Below are 27,561 nucleotides of genomic sequence, written 5' to 3' on the forward strand. Positions count from 1 at the left end.
CAAGGCTAATAGCTCTGCTTCCCGGACCAGATTTTTCCGCAGGCTGAATCTCAGCTGCGATCAGGCCCCCTTGGCGCCAGCCAGCTGCAGATCCAACCCCTTTCCTTTGGGCCCTTTAAGGGTCAAGTCGAGAGAGCGCCGAGTCCTAGAGAGGACGTGTTGGCGGAGGCGGGGAGGGCTGGCTTTGCTGGCGGAGAGGAAGCCGCAAATGTTGCGCGGCTGCAAAGGTGAGAGCGAGAGGGGCGCTGGGAGGGAGCCGAAGGAGAGGCTGGGAAGGGCGGGAGAGGATCCATCCCCGGCGGAGTTCCTGGGGGATTGCACTGGAGGAATGCCAGAGAAACTTGCAGACGAGCAAGCCCGCTCTGGCCGAATCCAGGCCAAGGGGTTGCTCGCTGGAGGATGCCTCTACTCCACGCCTACCCACTCCACGCAAACCATGCCTAGGGCTGCTACCTTTTTGCCCCTGGCAGGATTCCTGTGCCCTTTTAAAACAGCTGAATGACAGGCAAGAGAAGTTATTGGCTCCACAAAGCAACTTCTCATCTCCCCCCAGTTGATCCTGCCAACAACAACCCTGCGAGGTACGTTAGGCAGGAGGTGTGGCTGGCTCAAAGTCACCCAGCAAGCTTCAGTAACAGAGCGGGGATTTGAACCTGGGCTTCCAAGATGTTCATGTGCTGAACCAGCCCCTGTAGTTGTGCCTTTCTTAGCAACCCCTTCTGTTGGCAGTGGCAAAACTTTATATGGCAAGGGATTTGGGGGGGGGGGGCGCTTTACCTTTTGAATTGCTGCCTTCCTGCAGCTAAGACCCAGGAGCAGGGCCACTCAAAAAGGTGACTTCCCTGTTTGGGGAAGACAGGTGCCTAGCTTCTCATTAAACCACTGGGTGTGTCGAATAAACTAAACCTTTGGCTGCAGGTTTGTTATAAAACCAATTCCACATAATGGGACCTCCTGGTTATTGCAGAGGCAATATGTTTCTTGCGCCTGAAGCCTTATGAACCTCACAGCCTGCCAGCTTAAATTAAAACTGATTTTTCAGAGCTCAAACTCTTCCCTTAGTTTGGATGCACAGAGAACTTAATTTTTTCTTGTGGTTCTTATCAGAGCTTCCTTTCCTCATTCACTTAGTGAGCTGTTTCCATTGCCTCACAGGACGCTTGAACCTTTGTTTATTTTGGGACAAGGCTTCATCACTGTGCTGCAAGCAACTCCTGCCGAGATGACGCATTTTTAATGCTGTGAGGTCTGAAGGTCTGAACCCAGCAGGGTGGACCTCGACAGGCATTCATGTGAACTCATCCAGACGGGAACTGAATGGAAAGGCATCTTTCCTCATCTGGAGGAACAAGGATGTCTTCCACCCAAAGAACTTCAGCAGCAGCCCTGGGTCTCCAATTCCAGTTGATGTTGGGAAACGTGGTTCTGCCGCAACGGAATATAGAAAATCAGGACTCTGTAGGGTCCAACCTTAGAGATAGGCTGGTGGGACCTCCAGAAAGCCTTCATAATAGTATCCAGGGGAAAGCTGGAGAGTTCCCCAACTGTAGTGAGGGAGTCCCTGTAGGAAATAAGGCCTTAAATTCAGAGTGGGGCAGGCCAGAGACTGCCCCATGGGACAGCACAAAAACTTTTGTGTCCTCTGTAGAGGGAGAGGTGGTGACCAGCCTTTTGCCAAACTTCAGCAGAGAGGCAGAGCCAGCACATGGCTGCCTGGACTCCAGAGGAGCTTATGAGGACCCCACAGAAAGAGATGCCACCACTGTGGAAACTCAGCGGCAGAACTTCCGTCAGTTCTGTTACCAGAAGGCCAAGGGACCCCGGGAGGTTTGCAGCCACCTGTGGTATCTCTGCCACAGGTGGCTGAAGCCAGAAAAACACACCAAGGAGCAGATCCTGGAACTGCTGATCCTGGAGCAATTTCTGGCCATTCTACCTCCGGAGATGCAGAGCTGGATGGGGAAGAAGTGCCCCGGGACCTGTGCCCAGGCGGTGGCCCTGGCCGAGGATTTCCTGCAGAAGAATCAAGAAAGTGTGACACTGGGAGAACAGGTGAGAGAAGATCGCCTCTGTTAGCTGTAGGAAGTTGTAAAGCATCGGAAAGGCCACCTTGTCCTCCTAATATGAGAGATCCCTCAGCTGACATCCTTATCTGATGCTCTACAATGGGTACCCTGTTTTCAGAAGGCATGTGGTTTCCAGAGACAGGGCTTTCTCTGTAGTGACATCCCAACCGCAGAACGTGCCTCCCAGATGTGTCTGCCTGGTGGCTCTGCATGTTTCCTTTAGGTGCTGGGTTAAAACTGTCCTGTTTTCAGAGAAATGTAAATTAATGGCTTCTGAAATGCTTGTTTGGATATTTTAATTCCTTAATTAATAGACATATTTTGCCCTGTTTTTTTTTTTACTCTTCCAGCCCTCCAGGGGGCTCACAACAAGGTAAAAACAAGACATAGTTTTAAGAATCCACACCTCGAAATGCTCAGGAGAAAGGCAGGCCTAAATCTTAAAGAAATACATTTTTGAATAAAAAATCTCAGCTGCAAGGGCCATAGTCAACACTGTATCGATTTTATGCTGTTCAGACATAAGTAACAGCCCCCCCCCCCACACACACAAGCTTTCCAAAACAAAACTGTCACCTGCCTTCTCAAGAGTGATTGAAGAGGAAGCCTATTGAGGCTCTCTTGAATGGGGTGGGGCTGGCAGTGATGGTAGGTAACCTCTAGGCCACCTCAAAATGGCCCTGTTGTCGGAAGCTTAATGAAAGGTGATGTGACACAAGGACCTCCTTGCTGGCACCGATGTGAGGCAATGTTGGGGTTCTCTAGCCTTGCAGGCATTCCCTAGCCCTGATGCCACCAGCAAGAAGGCCCTGTTACATGCTGCCTCCCCTCAGACTGGTGGGGCTATGAAGGGCAACTCACAGTGTTGTTGTGAGGATACTATGGAGGAAGGAAGAAGAAAGTAGGCTGCTTTGAACTCTTTTGAATTAACTGAAAGGGTAAAAATCTTCCTACAAATGTTTTTGAAGGTGACCAAAAAGTGCAGGGAGGTTTACGATGGAGGAGGCAAGGCCCGTAAGGTTTCCTGCACTGTGACATTTACAGCAAGCATCGCTATTGCGGTACTGGAGTGATGCAACGGAGGCCTGCTGGCCTAATCAGATGCCGCTGATCTGCAGCTTCCCTCTCTGGCTTCCTGCACTCTGGAAGTTTTGTGTCCCGGTTCGTGTTTTATTTGCCACGGCATTTTACTATTCTTCACAGATAGTTAGCGACTGGGAAGGTCCAGTGTGGGAGGGATGGCAGTTTTCAAAATAAATAGAAGGAAGGTATGGCTAAGAGTGGGCGGGCCGCCTTCCATTTTTGCTTGTTCCGAGGCCTGCTCTTGAGCATGGACTGTCCAAGCAGCAGGCAGGCGACCAAGGAGACACAGGCTTGTGCTTTTCTTGGACGGGTCAATCGACCGAACCCTTTGGGGAGAGAGTTGTGTCGCACAGTGGTGAAGAGAGTGAGCGGTGATCCAAGAAATTTGCCACAAGGTAATGGCAGAGAAAGGTTTCCCCAAGACTGGCTTTCTCCTTGGGCTTGTTCTTCATCTGGTACCTCCAGCTAAACAGCTGTTCCATGGCAGTGACAAGAAAAGCTTTTCTCTGCTGAAGTTCAGAGAGCAGCATTTACTTTGGGTAGCTGTACTTGGCTATGCAGGCGGCTGCTTATCCGACTGTGCCTAAGGCAACCATTTATCCACGTTTAATTGGAAGGCAATGTGGCTTGGTGGCAGAGGCCCTGCAGAAGGTCCCAGGTTTGATTCCTACCATCTCGAGTTTTAAAAGGAGATCGCAGGCTTTGAAAGAGGAGTCCCGGTGGCGCCTTAAGGACTAACAGCATTTTGATACAGTCCTAATGAAGTTACTCCAGTCTAATCTTATTGAAATTGCACTGTTTAGTCTGGCTTGAGCTTTTGTGAGTTGGTGCTCACTTCTTCAGATGCCATGAACAAGAAATCATAGTCCACATTTTTATAGGAAAAATTGCACATAAGGGGTGGGGAATGGATTTGCCAAATAATTTTTTTTTACTGAACTGTGGATTATGATTTCCTCTTCATAGCACCTGAAGAAGTGAGCTGATTTGTCGGGAATAAATGTTATTCTCCAAGGTGCTACTAGATTTATGTCTTATTTTGTGACAATAGACTAACATTGCTACCCCTCTGGGAGAAAAGGCCGCTGCATACCAATATAAAGCTATGTGGACTGCAGTATAGAGCTTCATATGTTTGCACAAGTTATGCAGTTAGTTTCAGGTGAGTAGCCATGTTGGTCTGCAGTAGAGGAGTTTGAATTCAATAGCACCTTCAAGACCAACAAGATTTCCAGGGTATATGCTTTTGAGAGTCATCCTCCCTTGGTCAGATCCCTTGTATCTGCCAAAGGGAGTTTTCTCTTTAAAGTGTATACTCTGGAAATCTTGTTGATCTTTAAGATGCTACTGTACTTGAATCTTACTTTTCACATAGTATGCAGCTTTTCATCATAAGCCTCAGTTTTGTCCTCTTGGGGAAGCATAGCGCTAGAATGCATACGCTCTTGTGCATCTGACGAAGAGAACTGTGTTTCTCGAAAGCTTATGCTACAGTAAAGTTGGTTAGTCTTAAAGGTGCTACCGGACTCTTTACTGTTACGCTCTTGTTGATTCACTTCACAACACCCCTGTGAGATTGCCCGTGCTGATTCCCAGGCCTAAGTCTGAATCCACAGTTCAGGTGGCCCTGATCTCTTGGATCAATTAGCAACCTAGAAGGATATCCCTCATTCCTTACCTAAAATCCTCATTCCTAATTTTTTTAAGGAGGCTTTCCAGGAGATGCCTGTGGATCCCATTGAAGCAGAGCAGATGCCTTCTGGGGCTGGGGAGAAACGGCTGAGCGCAGAAGTCAAAGAGGAAGGCTGTGGGGGTGCCAGCTGTCCAGGTATGTATGATCTTCCTCAAAGGAGTTCAAGGCAGCATACACGGGTTTTCTCTACTTTTTCCTCACAAGAGCCCTGTGAGGTTGGCCATGCCAAAGGGCTGTGCTCACCCAGTGAGTGTCATGGCAGGGTGGGTTTGATCCCAGGTATCTCTGCGGCTAACCAGTACGCCATGCTGGCTGGATTCCTTCTGTCTCCAGTTTGAGGCAATGCTCTGGTGCTCCACACTCAAGACGGATCCATTTTGTGGCAAGGAAAGAGATTCAGTGACCTGCCGGAACTGTTCAATTTTTTTTTTTAATGTGCATATATACTTGACTATTTTCCCCTCTCCTTCCACCATAATTTTTCTGCTTCTAAAACTCATAGGGTGAGACACCCAGATATTCAGGGTCCCCAATTTTTTAAATTTAGATTGGGTATTTCTGTACCACCTCTTCAGAGTCCTGCTTGAGGGAGCTTACGATTAAAAACCACGATATTAAAACACAAGCCATTAAAACATAAGCGAATGGATGTAAAGCAGCATAAAAATTATCCATAAAACGGAGCAGACCATTTAATGCTGGCAAAGTAAAACCCCAAACTAAAAACGTTGGTACTTGGCACTTAAAAGAAAGTAAAATAAGCGGAGGCTCAAGAGGGGCCATGTTCCAGAGGCAAGGGGCCACCACAGAAAAAGCCCACTCAGTCATCCAGCATTGCTTTTGCATTTGATCAGGAGAATGGAGGAGAGAGCATGTGTGTCCCGTTTGTACATACATCGGTGCTGTATCCACATTCTGGTGAGTGCGACACTACTGCGTCCTACTCTCGTGTAAGCACTGTGGACCCCTGGCAGTTGTGGGCAATGCTGGAAGATCCCAGCTGAACACGGTTGAAGGAGGAGCCAGGTGAAGCAGGGAGGGCAGGGGAAGTGTTCCGGTGCTGAGATGTTTTGTCCGGTGACTGCCAAATATTTCATCCCTTGGCTCTGTTTCTGAGGCCCCCTTTCTTTCATTAAAGACATTGATTTACTTTATTTACAGCCTGCCTTTCTCGCCAAGTCTCCAGGCAGATTACGTGGTGCAAAACAGTGCAATCCATCAGCAGAAAACAACCAGCGGGGAAGGGTCGTGGCTCAGAGGTAGAGCTTCTGCTTTGCATGCAGAAGGTCCCAGGTTCAATCCCCAGTATGTCCAGTTAAAAGAATCAAGTAGGAGATGATGTGAAAGACCTCAACTGGAAGCTCAGGAAAGGTGTTGCCAGTTTGAGTACTCAGTACTGACCTTGATGGACCAATGGTCTGATTCAGTAAACGGCAGCTTCATGGGTCCTTGGTTGTCCAACCAAATTACAATGCAATAGGATGAGGATTACTGAATTAAGAAACTGCAAACAACAAACTGCCTAAGGCAAGGTATACTATAACAGACTCAAAAGTGAACATACAAAGGTAGAAGACAATGCAATAAAAGCAAGATGACATATACAATAAATCTTGCAGTAGATGGCAACCCTATTCCCTTATAGAAGCAGCCTCCGTTCTGCTGCAGTTCTAACCTAAAAATGCCATCCTGGACATTTCTGGTTTGCGCTTTCTGCAGAATGAAAGAAGTGTGGGGAAATGGATTTGTATGCATTAGCACTGGAAATGTCTGCCTGGTACTATTTTTTGAACTTTTTAAATATTCATTGAACTCGTGCAGAGCAAAAGAATAAAATAAAGAGATCCATTACAAACAGGCAGTTAGCATATCAGTTTCCCACCTCTGTTAAATATATCCACCCTAATCTATCGATATCTAAGAAGAGACTAAACAAATTGGTAGGAATTTATATTGAAACTATATATTTGAATGAATATGGATAATTACCCTGGACCATATTGCGTCCAATTTTTGACCTCTCTTTAAACGAGTAAGTTCCACCATTGTAGGAATTTCTTTAATCATATCAAGCCATTTCTCAATACTAGGACCAGAATTTGATTTCCAGGATCTTGCAAACATCAGTCTAGCAGCCATGATTAAATATAACAGATTTGGTTGTAACTTTTTGGGAATCATGGCAACATAGTTAAGTAATAAAGTTTCTGGAGATCTTACAATTTGTCTATCAAGCCCAATACTTAGCAAAGCAGTTGTCCTATTCCAACAGACTTGTGCCTGAGAACACCTCTGCTACATATGCATAAAGTCTAGCGGTAAATTATTACAGTACCAACAAGTCCATTATATATTTTAGATACATTTGCAGGGAGGCAAAGTTGGTGAATCACCTTGACTAAATTTTCTGTCTTGTCATAGGTGATAAGCAGCTGAGTGAAAAGGAGACGCCACAGCTGGGAAGTCCAGAGCAAATGGAGATGCGCGGACAGAGAAACGAGAGGAACTCTTTGCCTTTAATGGAGGAGGAAAGTTCTTCCAATCCTCCCGGATCAGACAGAGAGCTCAGCAACAATCTGGAGGGTAGTACTGCTTGCTCTGAAACCCCTCACAATCCCAGTGAATCCATAACCCAGCTGAAAAGCTCCAAAGGCAAGCAGGAAACAACATGTAGTGTGTGTGGGAAGAGCTTCAGCCGGAGAACAGGGCTCTTGGCTCATGAGAGAGTGCACACAGGAGAGAAGCCATACAAGTGCTCTCACTGTGGCAGAAGTTTCCGGTCCAAGTCAACCCTAGTGGTGCATCAGAGAACCCACACTGGGGAGAAGCCCTACCAGTGTCAGGAATGTGGGAAGAGCTTCCCGGTGACCACGCAGCTGATTGAACACGAGAGAACCCACTCAGGAGAGAAGCCCTACCAGTGCGCTGAATGTGGGCAGACGTTCCGCCAGAGGTCGCACCTGAAGAACCATCAGAAGATCCATACAGGCATCAAGCCATTCAAGTGTTCATATTGCGGGAAGGGCTTCAGCATCAGCTCGGACCTTATCCGACACGAGAGGGCCCACACGGGGGAGAAACCGTACCAGTGTCCAGACTGTGGCAAGCGGTTCTGCAACAGTTCACAGGTGATCACTCACCGGCGAGTCCACACGGGGGAGAAACCTTACAAGTGCCTGGAATGTGGGAAAGGGTTCACCGTGAGCCAGCAGCTCATCCGGCACCAAGCTGTCCACACCGGAGAGAAACCATATCAGTGCCTAGAGTGCGGGAAGACCTTTGGTGTCAGCACGCTGCTTGCCGGCCACCTGAGAATCCACACGGGGGAAAAGCCGTACGAATGCTCGGAATGCGGGAAGTGCTTTCGGCTGCGCTCCACGCTCATCACACACCTGAAAATCCACACAGCAAGAAAAATGTAGGGATTGGCAGACTTTAAAGAACGCTGGATGGGGCAAGGGGAAGAAGCTTTAGGTTATAATTTTAAAAGTCTTGGAAGTAAATTTGGTAGATGATAACAAAATAATAAAATCAGTGTGTTTATATAGTGTTTACAAAAAGGAGTTGCTTATCATGCAGTATCTTGTAACCCTTACAACAACCCAGTAAGGCAGGCTGGTGTTATGATTTCCATATTGGAGATGGGGGTTAGGTAGAGAGAGACTATGCCTTGGCTAAGAGTCAGCCGGTGAATTCATGGTGGAGGCAAGATTCAAACTGAGAAATTCCTAACTTGTAACGGGAAACGGAGCTGTATCAGCTCTGAACTCTGAAAAATGATTCATGTAGGAATGTTCTTCATTGGATACTTGAAAAGCCCTGGAGGAAGAAGAACCAAGACGAGAGGGTAAAGGCTGGGGGGGAGAATTTCAGTGTTTAAAATTTGACCCATACTGCACATGAAACCACCCAGAAAGGAATGTAGATTAGGGGTTAGAAACGGGTGACCCCTGGGTAAAATCAAGCTCAAGAGCTAAAGTTGCCAACAGACTTGGAGAAAAAATTCCTGGCCCTTTAATAGAGGTTTAAAGCGTGGAAATGGGAAGATGAAGGTTTTCATGGCATGGAGGTAAATCAGATCACCTAGTAAATAACATCCCATTATACCATTATTAAAGGAAGAGAACATTTGTTTTCTCCCGGCCTGCTAGCAACCCTACCTAGAGCACCTGCCCCTTTGCTTTCCAACACAAATAAATATTCTTCCTGAGACCTCCTTTCTGCCCAGAAGGGCCATTCATGCTCTATCATTACAAGCAGATTGAGAATTACTAATGGAAAGGGGAGAAACAAACCACTTGACAGCGGGGAAAGAGGGAGCTGGCAGGCTTTCCTGACAACCAGTGTGGTTGCTTAGATACTCCTAAGGCAGGGAAGCCTCCGTTAGAGCAGTGCCGGTAGTTGTCGCAGAGCTCTTCCAGGCTCAAAGCCATAGCCCTGTGAGTTTGGACTGTGGGAAAAGGTTAACACATACTATAGAACTGCATTGATGATGTAGAGACGTTCTTGATTAAGACCATTTCAGCTGGAAAAAAAAGATGTGGATGGAAGCAGCAATTGGTGAATTGTGTCCCAGATTCACTAAACTCTCCTTTAGATGACTTTCCATGCGGATTCTGAACTAATCCATGGCTGGATTAGTTTCTGTATCCTTGGGAGCTCCTCTCTGATCTCTGGAGCATAGTTTTTTTCAAGCTTTGTGCCGCATCCTGTGTGCTGAGGAGTCCCCTGAGCTGTGCAGTTCATGTTTGATATTGGCTGTGGTCTCAGTCAGGGCCAGATTCAGATTTGGGCAGAGGTGGATGCCATTTAGTGCCCCCCCCCCGCAAGATGCCACCATTCCTCCTCCTCCCTCTCTCTCTCGAGTCAGTGCAGGCAGGGCTAATGGAAGCCAAAGTGAATAAATATTTATTTACTTAATTTTAATCCCCACCTATCTCCCCAGTGGGGACCCAAAGTGTTTCAAGACATTCTCTGCACCTCCGTTTTATTCTCACCACAACCCTGTGAGGTAGGTTAGATTGAAAGAGTATGACCCCTGTGAGTTTACAAGGCAGAGCAGTGATTTGAACCTGGGCCTCCTATAACTTGCTGCTCCACTTTCTCCAGCATCTCTCAAAACAGAAACTGGGAAACCATCAGAGAGGCCTCTGTCTGAGGCAGTCTCCCATTTCTGGCTGGAGGGGGCCGAGCCCTGACACTTCTGTGCTCCTTTTAGTCCGGCTGGCACTGACAGAGTTTAAAGGAGCTTGAACGTGTGTGTGTGTGAAGTTCCCGGCACCAGGAGCCTCTGACAAAGGTGATTGTCCCTGAGGACTTGAGACGTTCTGCTGCTTCTCCCAGGTACCCTTCTTGACCCAATGGAGGACATGATGAAAGGCTGGAGAGTCTGGGACTTTTTAGTTTAGAAAAAAGCTAAGGAGGTACGTGGCAGAGGTTTAAGAAATTAAGCAATGGGAGGGAGTGTTTTTTCTCCCTCTCCCAAAATAGTAGAACTCGATGGCATCCAATGAATCTGATGGGCAGAGATTTCACAAAAATGAAATACGTTTTTACCCAACGAGTGATTAGACTGTGGAATTCGCTGCCAGAGGATGTAATGATGGCCACAAACATAGTGTTAGAAAGGGATTAGATAGATTCATGGAGGACAGGTCTATCGGGGTCTAATAGCCATGGTGACTAAAGGGAACCTCTACATTTTATATTAAATGTTTTATATGAAATGTTTTTAAATGTTCTTAATGCTGTTATCTGCCCTGAGCCTGCTCGCGGGGAGGGCGGGATACAAATACGATAAAATAAGAAAATAAAATTTAGAGGCAGTGAACCTCAGAATACCAATGCCAGAAGCAAAGTTAGGGGAAGGCCTTGGCGTCTGTGCCCTGTCAATGCTCCAGAGCAACTGGCTGGCCGCTGTGTGAGACAGGATGGTGGACTAAATGGACCACTGATCCAATCCAGCAGGCTTCTTATGTTCTTATGCCTCTGTTGGTGTGCAGTACATTGGGGCCATCTTCTGATTTCTGAAAGAAGGGAAGTGTGCTTGGACAGGGGGCCAGCCAGCACCTGTGACTCTCGTCTTACTTGTTGGCTTTGGGGGTCACTTTGGCTGTGCTCCTTTGCAGGTGCCCAGCCATGCTAACCATGGCTCTGACATCCCTCTCCAGCACCCCCCTAACACTCTCTTGTGGCTATTACAGGGGAAAGGTTTTTAGAGGTACACAAGCTGTCTCTCAGGAAAGCAAGTCTACCATTATGGATCTTCTCTGTGGGGACTCTGGCTAAACTTTCAGGATCTGCATAGCTTCCCTTCGCTTTGTCAGAAAGCCTGCACATGGACAATGCTCCTGGAATTGTGGTACCACCTCTCACACTTCAAGGCCTCATGGTTTATAACAAAGCAGATGTCTCGGCAGTAAATGGTGGTGGGAGAACTTGGCACTCACCTCCCGCCCCCCCCCCCCCCGTTTGCATGTGTGCTTTGCGCATGGCAGCAAATGGGTGGATTTGGGCCCCAAACAGTTCCAATTCGGCCCGTTTGGGGCCCAAATTGGCCTGGTGTGAAGTGTGGGAGTTCTTCCGGTGCAGTATGATGATGTCACTCCTGGGAGTGCCATTGTCATACCACACCAGGAACACGCCTTGGAGGCTTCTTTCCCTGCCTCCCCCCCCCGGCTAGTGTGAGTGACCTATGCTCATGGGTGCCATGGCACCCACCAATACTCTTCCTGGTGGCTGCCAAGTGTTTTTAGAAAGTGGGTGGATTCACGTTTGGCGCATGCCAACCAGGGTTTCCAATTGGTCACTGTAGATCTGGTCGGGGGCACAGATTAAAATAACCTTGTTTCAGCATCTTTTTAAAATTGCCTCTCTTCCCCGCTGCATTTGGGCCCCCCCCCCTCTCTCTGTGTTTGTTATGTACATCAGGTAATGTGGTTCTATCTCTTAAGTATTGGAAGTTTGCTTGAAAATCTTTCTTTGATGGAAATGGGTTGAGCCGGTAGTGGGTAGAAATTATTTTTCTTGTATACATTTTTTTTATCCTGCCTCTCAGCCATAGCTTCTGAGTAATTTTTTTCAATATAATAAACTTGCATGCTCAAATATCAGAAAGCATCCTAAAAAACAGCAACCAGCTTAAAACGAGAGCAAAAAGAAAAAAATCTCACAAAGGCCTAGGTAAACCAAAAGGTCCTGAAACCAACAAAAGTGTATAATCAGCAACAGGGAAGCCACCATGGAAACTGCCTAAATTGTGTGCATCTAAAGCAGGGCCTCTGATGAAGATCTTAAACTGCAGCCTAGTAGAACCTTAAAGACTAACAACATTTATTCCAGCAGACGCATTCATCATTCCAAACTCACTGTGCCAGATGCACGGGAGTGAAAATCTTATTTATCCAAGTACCCTGAGCTGTTTATAGGTCATAATCAATGTGCCAACATCTTTTGGAAGTAAATAGGTAGACTAGGATTGAGGCCTTTTTAAAACCGGTGAGATTAATTTCCTTGTTGTGGACACAGTGGTCTCAATGGTGCTACTAGATTTAAAACTTGCTGTTCTACTGCCGACCAAGACAGGTAAGATATGCGCAGTCCTTTAAAGGGTTACATCTATAGCGTTGCAATTCCTAGAGAGGCCAGAAATAATGCTGATAGCTGGTAAATAGGGCAGCCCTTTCCTTTTCCTGGCAAAGAGAGAAAGAAGCTGCCAGTGGGGCACTGCTGCAAGATTAGAGAGGTGAGGGTCAGGGGAGGTGTGAGAAATTGCAAGGGGAGAATGGGGTGGAGGGAGTAAATACAAAGGGACGTTTTTCAGAAAGGGGCATTCAGTTCAATTGTGGGCAGCACTAAAGTGCGTTTCTGCAGAGGTGGAGAATTGATTGCATGAAGCCAAGATCTTGTCAGCTTTCTGAGGATGCTTCTCACTTTTGGTCTCTCCTTCCCCCTAGTCTAGACCTCTTGAGCCTTCTAACCCTGGGAGAATTCATCTGTGTGTAAAAGCATAGAAGTCCATTGAATTCAATGGATTTAGAATGAGGTAATTCTGTTTAGGACTGAACTCCAGGATAGTGGGTGTCAGCCAAGTATTTACTTATTTGCTTACTTAATTTATACTCCACCTTTCTTCCCCATAGGGACACAAAGCAGCAGATATTGTTCTTCTCCATTTTATCCTCACAACAACCTTGCGAAGTAGGCTCAGCAGAGAGTGTGACTGGTCCAGGGTCACTCAGTAAGCTTCCATGGCAGAGCAGGGATCTGAATCTCCCTGATCCTAGTCTGACACACTAACCACTACGCAAACTGGATGTGGCTGTCTAGTGAGAATGTGTGAAATCTGGTTACCCTCTCTAAGGGGTGTGTCAGAGCTCTTTTCATTCCGCCCCCCCCCTGGAAGGAACTGCTATTACTAGAGATGTAAATTTTGTTTAAAAAACATTATGGTTTGAACATCAACAAGCTCACAGCCAAAACTCTCGGAAGTGTTTGTTGGGCATTACTCCATCTTCAAGACTCTATGGAAAGTCTGTTCTGCACTAGAGAACAAGGAATGAGGTGGGATCCACTTCCCTGGCTACCAGAAGCCTCAAAGGTATTTGGCCTCATGCCTTGCTTCAGGCTGCTTCCTCCAAGGGTGATGTTTCTGCTGAGCAAGGAAATTCCCTGGATGTGCGGGCATTGCCCTCTGGTGCAGCAGCAGCAGGGATGTTATTGGCTCTCCCGAGACAGCCTTTGTCCGCATGCCTGCACCTTCTTGAAGAGATCTGCATGCCTGCCCAAACCTCCTGAGGATTTTTAACATTGACAGCAAAACAGAAACAGTAAACAAATCATTAACATCTTAACGTGACATCCCTAGCTGTCATTTATCTGCACTTGCTCTTGCAGGATTCAAGACACTTGCCTTGGTGGAAAGCCCCTCCCTGGATGTCTCGAGGTCGAACATCCTTTGTGAGGCAGCTAATTGTATACGTGAGTTAAGAGCCAAGGTAGAAGGAGCTGGCAATGTTCTTGCATCACAACAGAGAGGAAATGGACCGGACAGAAATGATGCCAGCAGATCCCCAGGCCCTAGCGCTGATAGGGCCACAGGCAGAGCTAGAAGGTCCTCCAAGAATGCTGCACAGACCGCAACGGAAAGTGGACAAGGGGTCTGGAAGAATCCAGGAGGATGTTGTCGAAGGCGCAGACCCTGAACAGCAAGAGTACCCGACATTGGTACAATTGCCTAATTCAGGACGGGAGATGGCAAAGCCTGCTAAGCCCTGTCTACCCTCACTTAGAGGAGGAGACAATCAAAGCTGCTGTTCTGGAAAAGACAAAGCAACCCATTTCCACCCAGGCCTTTCTGGAGAAGGCAAGGAGGCCCACGGCCACTCAGACTCCAGGGGGACAGAGAAGAGTGGGGAGGCTGCAGGGAAAGATGCTGCTACCATGGAAACCCAGCGACAGAACTTCCGGCAGTTCTGCTATCAGGCGGCTGGGGGGCCCCGTGAGGCGTGCGGCCAGCTCTGGTACCTTTGCCATCGGTGGCTGAAGCCAGAAAGGCATACCAAGGAGCAGATTCTGGAGCTGTTGATTCTAGAGCAGTTCCTGGCCATCCTGCCAACAGAGATCCAGAACTGGGTGAAGGAACATGAACCAGAGACCTGTTTTCAGGCAGTCGCCCTGGCTGAAGGTTTCCTGCTGAGGCAAGAAGAGGTTGAGAGACCTGAAGGACAGGTGAGAGCATCTTTTCCTAAATTACCGTCAAATAATGTCTAGTAGAACCTTAAAGACAAAGAAAATTTATTCGTTTCAGGAGGGTAACCATGTTGGTCTGCAGCAGAACAGCAAGATTTGAGTCCAGTGACATTTTAGACACCAACAAGATAAGAGGTTTTTTAATTTGTTTTATAATATATTTGTATTTTGAAAGGGATACAGAAAAAAAGAATTCTGCTGGTATCCAGCAGAATTACAGTAGAAACTCATTCCTTATTGTACCCTATGCAGTCCTCCTGAGCCAGGCCCCTTCTGTTTTTCTACAAAGGAAGCTTTAACTCTTGAAAACTTACGCCCTGAAAATTGTGTTGGTCTTTAAGGTGCTACTGGACCCAAATCTTGCTGGGTTTCTCCAGTTTCTGTGACAAGCTGTCTTCTTGGTTGTTTCAGGTGGCTGCCATGCCTTCCCTTAAAGCAGATGGAGCTCCTTTGGATAGCAGAGAAAAGCTGTTGTGTCCGGAAGTCAAGGAAGAAGGTGGCAGCTCTTTGGGGAAGGATTTGTTGTGAACGACCATGGGGATTCTGCTCCTTCTGGCTGCCTTAAAGCCAGACCTTTCCCTCCCTCTGGCTCTTGCAATTCAAGGGCTGAGGCTGCCAGTCCTTAGCTAAAGAAAAGGAGATCGAGAAACTGTCCGTGGTTTGGGGGGGGGCAGGGGGGTTGGATTGATGGTTGACGGCTCTCTTGGGTGAGGGCAACTTATTTTCTCTCCCCTCAGCTCCCTTAACTAAACATCCAGATTGACGCAAAATTCTGGAGAACTCAAAAACTAAAACACTGTTCTGAGATGCACACTGTTCTTGGATACTTTCACTGATCTTCCTAAAAGGGCTTTACATGAGTCTCGTTTTTAGAATTTAAACTGTCAGGGGCTCTTGTGCTAAAAGAGTCCAGGGTGGAGAGCGGAATACAATTTATTAGAACTCTTTTTTCTCTGATCCTAGTAAATCTGGCTCCCATATTCTTGTAGCTTCAAATATCTCTTTAAAATCTCACAATAGAACAGTGGTGGAATTGTAGCAAATGGCCAGAGGTTTCCCGGTAACCCTCAAGCAAGGCATGAAGGCATCAGTCCCCTGTTGCAGTCTCCACCCCAGCATTTGGTACTCTGGAGGTATACTGCCTCTGAACTTGAAGGTTCCACTTAGCTTAGGTATTGATGGACCTCTACTCTAATAAATCTCTCTGATCCACTTGGAGTCTGCTGTGCAATTGGCCATCACTGTACCCAGTGAGTTCCACGATCATCTGTTGTGTGAAGAAAGATGATCAGTGGTCTGTCCTGAATCTGCTGCCTGTCTGTGTCATGGGGTGATGCCAGAGTTTTAAAATTATGGGAAAGGGAGATAAAGTTCTCTCTGTCCGCTTTCCCTGCACTATAATTAAAAAACCCCTTGTATATTCTTTAAGGAGGAAATAGTCACCCAATTCCCATTGCTCCTTTTTAAAAGGTGTTTTTTCTTCCCAATGCCGGAAATAATTCATATCAGAAATCTCTCATTTTTTGCTCCTGTAGATGTAAGCTGGTTGAATGGAGATGAAGAGGAGGAGGACAGGCTATTGGTGAGAAGCCCTTTGCCAGTGGAATCTCATCAGGAGGGAAGACCTTGGCAACATCTGCCTAAGATAACAGATTCTCCAGTTTATTCAGAGGCAAAATGGGAAAGTCACCCAGAAGAGAGCACCAGTAAAGCTACAGAAGTCTTGCTAGACCTCAGTGAACACAGAGGTCAACAGGTACCTCCCAAAGGCAAGAAACAGAGGACTTGTAGTGTATGCGGGAAAAGCTTCAGCCGTAGCACCGGTCTGATTGCACACCAAAGAATACACACCGGAGAGAAGCCATACGAGTGCTCAGACTGTGGGAAATCCTTCACATTGCGGTCCAACTTGATTTCACATGAAAGAACCCACAATGGGGAAAAACCATATTCATGCCAAGAGTGCGGAAAAAGTTTTAGTGTCAGTTCACAGCTCATTAAACACAAAAGAACCCACTCTGGGGAAAAACCATACAAATGCACAGAATGTGGACAAACATTCCGCCAGAGTTCACACCTTAAAAACCACCAGAGAATCCACACAGGAGACAAACCATTTAAGTGTTCGGATTGCGGGAAAAGTTTCAGCGTGAGCTCAGACCTGATTAGGCATGAGATATCCCACACAGGGGAGAAACCATATCAGTGTCCGGACTGTGGCAAAAGATTCTGTAATAGCTCACAGATTATTACTCATCGGCGCGTTCACACAGGAGAAAAACCCTATAAATGCCTGGAATGTGGGAAAAGCTTCACTGTGAGCCAGCAGCTTAGCAGGCACCAGAGAGTTCACACAGGAGAAAAACCATATAAATGCCCAGAATGTGGGAAAACCTTTGGTGTGAGCACCCTTCTTTCAGGACACCTGAGGATTCACACAGGCGAGAAACCATACGAGTGCTCAGAATGTGGGAAAAACTTCAGGTTACGTTCAAACCTTATCGCTCATCAGAAAATACACACTGCAAGGAAATCCTAGAATCGTTTGACTGTCAGAATAAAAAAAAGGGATTCCTTGATTTTGACATGAATTAACTGATTTGTTTTTTAGAAGTCCTATTTATTTAAGGGATTCTGGGACCCTCATCAGATCCCCAGAAGATATCTTTGTTTTGATTAGGAATATTAACTAAACAGCAATTTACTCTCCAGGTGTTTTCATGTGTTAGAGCATTTCCTTACATTTCTACTAGATATAATGTGAAGAAAGGTTTTTGGGGTTATAGAATTGTTACTAAAACCTGGATTTGTAGAACTAGGATTAACAAAATGAATATAATCTTGTAATCTGGACCTGTGAAACCATACCCAGTTTGAGGTGTTTTCATGAGAATCATGACCTTAGAGTAAAAGAGATCATGCATTTTAATTATAGAGAACTTGATGCTCTGAATTTGTTTCATTTATATGCAGCCTTTCTCCCAAAGCGGTTTGCATTGTTCTCTGTTTTATCTTCACAACAACCCTGTGAGGTATTTAAGGCTAATTACTATGCCACACTGGCTTCCTGAATAAAATCAACCCATTTATTTCCACTTAAGAACCACCACCATATAATACAAATCCCATCCTCCGCTAAATCTTAAGGTTAATTTTCATGCCAAGAAAATCAAACCAAGCAGAATTAGAAATCTGGACCCCTTTGTTGACATCTGGAAATCTTGTTGGCCTTTAAGGTGGTAGTGGACTTGAATCTTTTTCTCCCATTGCAACAAACGCTTCTCAGTTTTTGTCTTGGAATATATATTAACGCTCTCTCAGATGGAGTGGGGAGGAATTTTATTCCCCCATACTGTATCTGCCTGTCCATGCTATTTCCACTCTCCCTCCCCCTGGCAGCCCCCACAGCGTCTCTCTCCCCTTTTCCTGCTTTCCTTCTGTCTACATACAGAAGGTCCCAGGTGATGTCAAAGACTTCCATCTGAGATCCCGGAGAACCGCTCTCAGTCTGAGCAGACAACGGAGGCTTCAATCAATGTTCCAGTGGTTTGACTCAGTACAAGGCAGGTTCATAGCATGTTCATAAAGGCATAACAGATAGGGAAATGCCCCTGGACATCACCCCACAGCACAATTGTGCTGACTGCTGAAGCAAGAGGAGCAGCTTCCTAATCATCTGGATCTGAACCTCAGCAGCACAGTAATGTGGACTTCTAAACTGGATATTACTCATGTAGCTTCAAAGCAAAGAACTCCTCAATGCTATGCAGGAGAGTTTGGGAGGGGGAACATGTGTGGCATCTACATCCCCTGACCCTCCCATCTCAGGATACCTTAAGCCAGTGGTCCCCAGTGTGGTGCCCATGGGCACACTGGCTCCTGCTGATGTGTTTCTTGATGTCAGCTTGCTTCTTCCACAAAGCAGAAAGCTAATCCTCTACCTCACCAGAGCGGAAAGTGCTCCAGAAGAACGTAGGAGGTATCACCATTGTGTCTGCTGGGACATCATTTGGAAACAGCAGCCTTCATGGTGGAAACCAGTATTTTATGATTGGCTCTCCCGAAGGCAGCAATTTTGTGGTAGTGCCCACTAATTGTTTTCCAAATTCCAAAAGTGCTCATCGTCAACAAAGTTGGGGACTCCTGTTTTTAAGCTGGAACTCTGCAGTGTATCTTGCATTCTGTTCTAAGATGAGAAAGTGGGAGTGCTTGAAGGGCTGCCTCCTACAGTGAAGAACCTCATCCCAAATCCTGTTGTCCATGCCCCCCTCTGCAATCTGTAGCTATGGACATCCTATGTGATTTAATTGTGAGTTTTGGGGGACCCCATGTAGAAATCCTCAGGATCCACAAAGAGCCCTACTTGGAATCACGTTTTTGTGCCATGGTGGTGCCCCAAAGTGGTGGATGCATGATTTGTGTTGTGCAATGGAGATATGTGATTTGATGGTAAGTTTAGGTTAGAAACCCCATGTAAGGTGTGAGTATCCACACCTTAGATTCGTAATAGTAAAAAGTCCACTAGCACCTTTAAGACTAACCAACTTTGAGGCATAAGCTTTTGAGAACCACAGCTCTCTTTATCAGATGCTTCATCAAATGCAGAGAGCTGTGGTTCTCGAAAGCTTATGCCTCAATAAAGTTGGTTAGTCTTAAAGGTGCTACTTGACTTTTTACTATTTTGCAACTACAAACTAACATGGCTAACTCCTCTGGATCTATGACCTTGGATTTATGTGTTTGCTTCATGATAATGCCTCAACGGGGTGAATTTGTGATTTTTATGGTGCTTCCTATTGACCACTGTATGAGATACAGTATCATGGTGGTTTGGTTTCAGTGAAAAAAATCATGAATTTATGAGTATCCATGCTTCTGATCCATGTTTTCAGTTTGTGGACCTGGCTCTGATATTGTTCTTGTTAAGAAGTACAGCTTTCTCACTGAGATTCAAGGTAAATTTCACAGTGCAAGTGAAAATCCAATATAATCGACAGCTAGGACATTCACTGAGCAAATTACAATACTGAACAATAGGGGATCCATCTATATCGTCTTTTACTTTCCCCTGATTTATCCTTTGCTTTATTCCCCAAAGCCGGCTCACATCATTCTCGATTTTATCCTCACAACCATGAGGTAGATTTGGCTGAAGGGGTGCACCACACTACAGACACAGAGCCTTTGAGATGACCAACTGTTTCCTTCCACCACGTTCCTCAGCCTTTATGGGCAGCCTAACACCCCAGCAAAACAAAAGTCCAGTGACACTTTGAAATCAAAAAGAGACCAGTAGCACCTTTAAGACTAACCAACTTTACTGTAGCATAAGCTTTCGAGAATCACAGTTCTCTTTGTCTGATGCATCTGACGAAGAGAACTGTGATTCTCGAAAGCTTATGCTACAGTAAAGTTGGTTAGTCTTAAAGGTGCTACTGGTCTCTTTTTGATTTTGCTACTACAGACTAACACGGCTAACTCCTCTGGATCTGTAACACTTTAAAGACTAACAACACTCATTTCAATGCAATAAGCGCCTTTGTGGGTAACAACAGCCCATCTCGTCACATAGAGATGTTGGCAGAAGATCCACAGGTGAAATTTCCCAGCGGAAGGAGGAAGGCAGGCATTTCACCAGCTGAACTGGTGTCTGCAATCCCGCTCCAGTTATTTTCCACGCAAGGGAAATGGCGCCACTAACAGCACCGCTGAGTCGCCTAAGCAACCGTTGCTACCCGTCACGCGCCGCTAATGCCGCGTCACCACCCTCCTTCGCCCTCTCTCCGCTAGAGAGGATGGAAGATGGCCAAGCCCGTTGCCATGGATGCAAGAGAAGGGCGGGGCTTCTTGCGGCTGAGCTTGAAACCCTACGGTCCGAAATCAGCGAGAGGATGCCTAGAGAGGACGTGGCTTCCGCTTGGGAGAGGGGGGACGTTGGGGGGGAGGAGATGGAAGATGGCCGCCAATTCAGTTGCCATGGATACAGCAGAACGACAATCCGGTTGCGGCTGAGTTTAGAACCGGTACGGGCGGTCTAAAACCAAATAGTGAATGCCTAGAGAGAAGAGGAAGGTGGTCAGTATTTTTGTCTCTCTATGGTGCGAACTTCCGGCCCCTTTCTCGTGGGTGGGAGCTATTAGAAGCTCTCCTAAGTCGCCTGCATGAACGTCGTGGGGTGAGCGTGGGCTGGTTGTGTGCATGAGCGAAGGTAATGCCGTGCCTTGAGTTTTATTGCTTAGTGGGGTGCAGTTTGATATGCTGCACTGGTTACTGGAGTGCAGTATGATTTTTTTGCATGCATTATTATGGAGTATAGGCAAAGTAAATAAATAAATACATGCATACGTAAAATCTGTTGCGTTCAGTCAGAGCGTTGGATCATTTTGGCAATTCCTAGCCGTGCATGCTAGCCTTGGAAGAGTTACAGTGAGTGGTTTTTTTTGAAAAACTGCTGATGGTTTCTCTTGGTTGCAGATGCAGAAGCTGCTGGGTCGTGCTTACGTTTTGGACGGTGGGAGGCCTCTGTCGGCAAAGAAAGAAAAAAATTGGGGGAGGGGAGGCTTGCATAATGGCCACAAAGATGTGTTGTGGTCAGATTTCAAATGCAGCTTGCTCTCTGTCAGCCCCCTGTTGCCAGAATGCTGCCTGCCTTCCAGGGCTGTTGTAAGGAGGCCACAGCATAATGCATGGGGGGAAACTTGTTAGGGAGATGACATTTCAGTGGCATCAGGGTTAAAAGAGTGAGCTGCAACCCTGGATTCAAATCGGTAGATAGCCTCAAGCAAGGCTTCTTGCCTGCTGTATGGGGAGGGGGGTCATAACACTGGCCCACCTTCCAGCACTGTTATCAGAGTACCAAGCGGAAGGTGTGAGATGTGCTTGGAACACTGGTTTGCCTTAATTTGAACAAATGCTGACCTAAAGAGAGAAGGATCCAAATCGCCACTCTTACCATGAAATTCACTGGATGATCTTGGGCTAGTTTTGTAGCCTGTGGGTAGGTTTCACAGGATGTTTTCAACTAAGAACCCAAATGCATGTCACTTCTGATGTGCTGGGGTGTCGTTTGTGTGGTGTTTGCAGCTGCATTATTCAATAAGTATAGTCCCCCACCTTTAAGAACTGGAAGTGTCCAGGCAAAGAGGACTGGATGTAACTAGGGAAGAAATGAAGGCAAGAGAGCCAGTGTGGTCTAGTGCTTAGAGTGTCAAATTAGGATCCGGGAGACCCAGGGCCTTGGGCTTCCTTCGTGCTGCATTTTTCCTCTTCTGTTTCAGCCTCACAACAACCACCCTGTGAGGTTAGTCAGAAAAAGAGCAACTGTTAATATTTGTTTGGGCTGCTCAGAAACTCAGACGAAAATCTGCAGGAGCCAAATGAACTATCCAGATACCCCCACACAATAAAATTTGGTTTTCATCGCCTGGGATGATGGCAATAGTGTTTGAATCCTGCACTAGTCACAGAAAGGTTTGTGTTTTGCCATTAGGCTAGTTTTTCACTGACTGAAGTTTGTTAACAAAATACTCAATGGGACTTTTTCTCTGTTTTGTCTTTCCCTCAGGGTATCCAAGCCATCTTCTGGACAATACATTTCCCCCCTCAGTGCTCTGTAGAACTCCTGAAAAACATCTGTAGACCCTATGGGACCTGCATATAGGGGGGCAGCTAGCCAGCAGCTGAGTAAACATCCAGCAATTTTTGTGAAGATACAGAGGTAGTGAGAAGCCATTTGTGATTAAGATCATTCTTTCACTGAGAGACAAAATGGCTGCCAGTCAGGGGACTGAAGGGGCCGTGGGTCTCCAGGATGAGCTGGGGCAGGGTATTATACAAGCAATGGTCAAAACAGAGGATCAGGGCCTGGTAGGGATCGAACCTGGGGTGGGGTCTGATATAGTGATAAGACTCTCCAAGGCTGAGAAGGAGCAGAGTTTTCTGAAACTTAAAGAGGAACCAGATGATGAGAATCTTCAGCAGTGTTCAGAATTACAGCAGTGTCCTGAGGGGACCCAACTGGTATGGGGAAACCCACAAACACCAGGGCCTGTGCAGTGGGGTAACATCGAGGACATGGAAGGAGTGGCTAATGTTTCCTGTTGGCCCCGAGGTCTCCGAAGGTTAAAGACCAGAAAGAAGGGAGAGTATTTGAAGGTGAGGGAGGAGACCACAGGTGATGACCTGAGTGCTACAGACACACAGCGGAAGCTCTTCAGGGAATTTGTCTACCAGGAGGCTGAGGGGCCCCGTGAGGCCTGTTGCCACCTCTGGTATCTCAGCCATCAGTGGCTGAAGCCAGAGAGGCACACCAAGGAACAGATCCTGGAACTGGTGACCCTGGAGCAGTTCCTGACCATCCTTCCCCTGGAGATCCAGAGCTGGGTCAAAGAGGGCCAGCCACAGAGCTGCACCCAGGCGGTGGCCCTGGCTGAAGGGTTCCTGCAGAAGCAGTGCAAGGGCAAGAGACCAAAAGAGCAGGTGAGGGCATTTTGATGGGAAGTCCCAAAGGTCTCAAGGGTTCTGGTCATGACTTTATATTGAGGTGCTGAAGCCATGGCAACTTGATGCTCTTCCATGCGTGTGATGGTGGTGGGGTAATGGTGGAGGGTTTGTCACGACTCTGGCCACTGTCTTTTTAGCCCAAGTTTCAGTAGTTTGCTGAAGGAAAGGCATCTATTCCACTGTTAAGTAACCACGTTAGACTAGCCTTGCTTGATCAGGTCAGAGGTCCCATTACTATGTCTCAAACAATAAACTCTAAACTTACATAAGCTGTATTTTCTTTTTTCAAAAATCTGTTACCCCTTGTAAGTTGTCTTTACTCTGAGTTTGAGGGAAGCCAGTAATGTCAAATAATACATCAAAAGTTTTTAAAAATATATTCCTTTATTGTTTACTTTATAGTCTGCCTTGTTGAGATGCAAGGTGGGTGACAGAATTTAACAATGCCTTAGGAACAGTGAATCAAAGCTATCATGGTTGTAAAAGGCTAGGCACCACGATTTTTGTCTCCCTAACATCCAGGGTTAATCCTGTGGGCTGGGCCTTTGGGACATGTGTTCTGAGTGGCACCTAGCTCACCTTGATGGTAAATGCACAAATGCTGGGCAGCAATGAATAGGACCTTCTCTGCTCTTTTAAGGTGATGACAGTGGTTCGGGAGACACTTGGGAGTTTCTCTTTCGCAAACGGGACCTCAGTGGACTCTGGGGAGATGCAGGCGTTGACTGAGAACGATGGGGACACTAGCATGCCAGGTGAGCTCTCCTTGTGCAGAATTCTGAGACCCTCTTGAGTTGAATTTGGGCTTGGCTGCCCAACCTTTCTTCCTGCTTGAGGTTCAAGCGATGCAGTTAACTACAAACCCTGAAGCTGATGTGGGAGAGGAAGCCCTCCTCAGCTGCACTTTCTACAAGAGGGAATTACTTTTCCAGGAGTTAAAACTGCTGTCATGCTTGCTGGCCTTCTGGCCCCCATTTGGAAACAAGTTTGGTCCTAAGCAACTTCCAAAGTAATTGGTGATTACTTTAAAGGTATTTAATACCTGAGATTCTTAGTACTACTGTATCGATAATTTCATTTATACTCCAGTTCTCTCCCCAGTGAGGACCCAAAGACCCACTCTCCCTGTCTCCTTTATTTTCACAACAACCCTGTGAGGTAGGTTAGGCTGAGCTTATGTGACTGGCTCAAGGTCATCTGGAGTAAAGCAATACCATCACTTCACGTGATCTGGACATTCTTCTTCTGTTGATACAGCCTAAACTCATGTTCGCGATTTGCATTTGCAAGGGCTTTAGTTTTATTTAACCGAAACAGCCAATCAAGGGAATTCATAACCTGATTTTTAATTTGGGTTCTTGTATGTATTTATGATTTTATTCCCTCCACCCATTTATGAATCAGTAAAACATGCACACGTTCACAGTTCCTAGGATAATCACTCAAAAAGCATTACCAGACTTCCTTAATATTGTATTGGCACTAGCATCTTTTATATTCGCTGTTTAAGTTTATGAAAGATTGGATGTTTAGAAACGGGGTGGAGGGGGATTTCCATTGAAAAAGAAAGCACTGGGAAATGTTCTGCCACAAAGGCTAATACGTAGGATGTATTGTGGCAGGTATTGTTCCTGGACATGTTGCTGGGGGCGGGGTGGGCATTGAAAGTAAAATGCACCTAAGGAAAACGTAGAGGGAAAGTGCAGTCCTTGGCAGAGTTGCACCCGTCTAAGACCACTGACTGTAATGTACCTTAGGATTGCACTGTAATGGCAGAAGTGGTCTGGACAATCTGGTAGATCTATGTTTTAATAAGACTGAAGGAGGAGGCTTCACTTTCTTCCCTTTGTGCTGCTGCACTCTTGCTTCGACTCTTGGGCCAACATCTCCCAAACCTCTGATAGCAGAGAGGCACTTTTCCCCCAGGCACGCTGCTCCAGAAAGGCTTACTTGCAGAGTTCTCCGAATCCTTGTTGCTCCGGGGTCCAGGAGGTGGTTCGCGTGGAGGCAGCCCCCATCTCCACCCCTCTGAATCCATCTGTCCCTCGGGCTGACTGTCAGTGACTGGTCTCAAACTGACAGAGCAATTGTCATGACTGAGCGGGGGGTTGCGCTCGGTTCTCCCGGGCCCGAATCCGGCACTCGAAAATACTAAACCTCATGGACTCTCCAGGAAAGAATTTTGGATGGCGTGATCCCCGCCAGAGACTCTAAGTCAGAGCAGATGGCAGTGGCTGAATCCAGCTCAGCATCAGGAATTCTGACGTGCAGTCCCATCAGTGACTGGCCAGTAACGACACTCAGCAAAGCAGGGCAACAGGTCCACCCACAGGCGAGGCAGGGGGCTTTTGCGTATACGAGGGACTCCCTAAATATACAGAAAACATGACTTTGTAAACAAATGAGAAGAAAAAGATGGCCGCCTACTAGGCCTGATGAGAGAAGCTTAGCAGTTACTTCCACGCAAATTACAGAGGGTTGGCTCCATCGAGGGCCTGCATGTCTTGAAAAAAAACATGACTTTTCGGGTTTAAGATTGAAGTGTGCCTCCAGCTTTTAATTTGGAATAAATTTGTTTCTCCACTATCAGTGTTTCATGACACATGCTGGTAGTTTTTAGTTTTGGAGGATGGATGGAATCCTAAGGCAGTGGATAATTGTGGGAAGATTTGTACCTTTGTAACAGGACACATCACAGTGTTCCCCCCCTCCTTCCGCACTGTTCACTAACACAAGGGTGCCACTGCCATCCCAGACATTGGTGGGATTTTGAGGGAGGGGGATTCTGAGTCAGAGGCTGCGGCATTTTTCTTTCGAAACAAATTGCTGCTGGAACGTGACCACAGCTGCCTGTTGAGCTTGTGGCTGGGCTGGCCGCTCTCGGCCATGTTTGTAGCTAAAGGAGTTTCCAGGCACTCTTGCTTGCCCCTTTTTTAAGATACTTGAATTTGGTTTTTATTCTATTTCTTTTTTTGCTTTCACTTCCCAAAATGACAGTCACAACATCCCCATGGATTTCCTTTCTTCTGCGTGCTTTGGAAGGATTTGCGTAAAGCTTCCATGTTTGTTCCAGCAGGTGACAGGTGGGTGAGTGAGAACAAACAGGAGAATCTTGTGCCGGAAGATCCTGACCAACTGGAACCTCCGTGCCATAAAGAAGGAGAGTTGGCTGCAAGTCAGAATGGATCAGGATGGGGAAGGGAATGCCACCTGGAAGAGACCCTGGCCGATTCTATTCCTTATGCTGCAGAGAAGCAATGCTTCAGAACGACTGCTGTCCAGCAGAGGTGGCTAAACAATGACAAACGGCACAAGTGCACTGTGTGTGGGAGAGGCTTCACGCGTTCCACTGGCCTCGCTGCACATCAGAGAATCCACACGGGAGAGAAACCCTATAAGTGCTCAGAGTGCGGGAAAAGCTTCAGCTTGAAGTCCACCCTTGTGGCACATGCAAGAACCCACACAGGAGAGAAGCCATACATGTGCACACACTGCGGGAAAAGCTTCACTGTGAGTTCAGACCTCACGAGACACTACAGAACTCACACAGGGGAGAAGCCGTACAAATGCACCGAGTGTGGGAAATGCTTCCGGCAAAGCTCCTCGTTCACGTGCCATCTGAGAATCCACACTGGGGAGCGACCGTTTGAGTGTTCCTGCTGTGGGAAAGCCTTCACCATGTGCTCAGACCTTACGAAACATTATAGAACCCACACAGGGGAAAAGCCATACAAGTGCCCAGAATGCGGGAGGAGGTTCCGCCAGCACTCCTCTTTCACCAACCACCTGAAAAGCCACAGAGGGGAGCTGCCATTCAAATGTTCATACTGTGGGAAGTCCTTCAGTGTGAGCACGTTCCTTATTCGGCACGAACGAATCCACACTGGGGAAAAACCATATCAGTGCACGGATTGTGGGAGGAGGTTTGGTCACAATTCCCAGTTGATTTCACACCGAAGAGTTCATACGGGGGAGAAACCGTACAAATGCCTGGAGTGTGGCAAAACATTCACTGCTAGTTCCCTCCTCCGGGGGCACCAGAGAATCCACACAGGCGAGAAGCCCTATAGCTGTTCTTTCTGTGGGAAGACATTCAGCCTGAGGTCAAACTTCCGACGACATCAGAGCACTCACACAGGAGAGAAGCCATATAAGTGCTTGACCTGTTGGAAAAGCTTCATTACCAGTTCGGACCTCCTTGCACATGAGAGAATCCATGTAGGAAAATAACTATAGAAATGCATAGGTTATGTGAACCCTTTTTAAAAAAAAATCCATGAAGCACTCTTTAGAATATCCACATCACAGGAATAGGTGGACTGTGAGACTTGAAGTGGGTTGTTGAGTTTATTCCTTTTCTTGGAAAGAATCTGTAACTTATTGCTACATGGCTCAATAAAAGCAGCTTGCTAGTTGCAGGCTAAATAAAAAAAGCAAATAGCAAGTTGATAGGATGGCATATTTGCA

At 46.7% G+C, this 27,561-nt stretch overlaps 2 protein-coding genes across 4 annotated transcripts; both read left to right on the top strand.

Annotated features, from left to right (window-relative positions):
* Positions 1 to 145: 145 nt before the first annotated feature.
* LOC129327823 (uncharacterized) lies at positions 146 to 27,485 on the top strand. The gene is made up of 11 exons (XM_054976577.1): positions 146 to 227; positions 1,156 to 2,052; positions 4,857 to 4,977; positions 7,264 to 8,260; positions 13,875 to 14,571; positions 15,004 to 15,088; positions 16,128 to 16,797; positions 16,903 to 17,076; positions 22,302 to 23,070; positions 23,735 to 23,849; positions 26,168 to 27,485. The coding sequence occupies exons 2-11, from the start codon at positions 1,318 to 1,320 to the stop codon at positions 27,322 to 27,324; spliced, it is 5,520 nt and encodes a 1,839-aa protein (XP_054832552.1). The 5' UTR covers positions 146 to 227; positions 1,156 to 1,317; the 3' UTR covers positions 27,325 to 27,485.
* LOC129328719 (zinc finger protein 397-like) lies at positions 12,540 to 17,506 on the top strand. 3 transcript variants are annotated; one of them, XM_054977970.1, is made up of 4 exons: positions 12,540 to 12,586; positions 13,738 to 14,571; positions 15,004 to 15,088; positions 16,128 to 17,506. In XM_054977970.1, the coding sequence occupies exons 2-4, from the start codon at positions 13,855 to 13,857 to the stop codon at positions 17,129 to 17,131; spliced, it is 1,806 nt and encodes a 601-aa protein (XP_054833945.1). In that variant the 5' UTR covers positions 12,540 to 12,586; positions 13,738 to 13,854; the 3' UTR covers positions 17,132 to 17,506. The 3 variants fall into 3 exon arrangements, with proteins under 3 accessions (XP_054833945.1, XP_054833944.1, XP_054833943.1); XM_054977969.1 differs by having other exon boundaries at positions 12,547 to 12,586; positions 12,984 to 14,571; XM_054977968.1 differs by lacking the exon at positions 12,540 to 12,586 and adding an exon at positions 12,841 to 12,886 and having other exon boundaries at positions 12,984 to 14,571.
* Positions 27,486 to 27,561: the final 76 nt, after the last annotated feature.

Source organism: Eublepharis macularius, chromosome 4, assembly GCF_028583425.1.
Source record: "Eublepharis macularius isolate TG4126 chromosome 4, MPM_Emac_v1.0, whole genome shotgun sequence".
In the NCBI taxonomy this organism is placed as follows: Eukaryota; Metazoa; Chordata; class Lepidosauria; order Squamata; family Eublepharidae; genus Eublepharis; species Eublepharis macularius.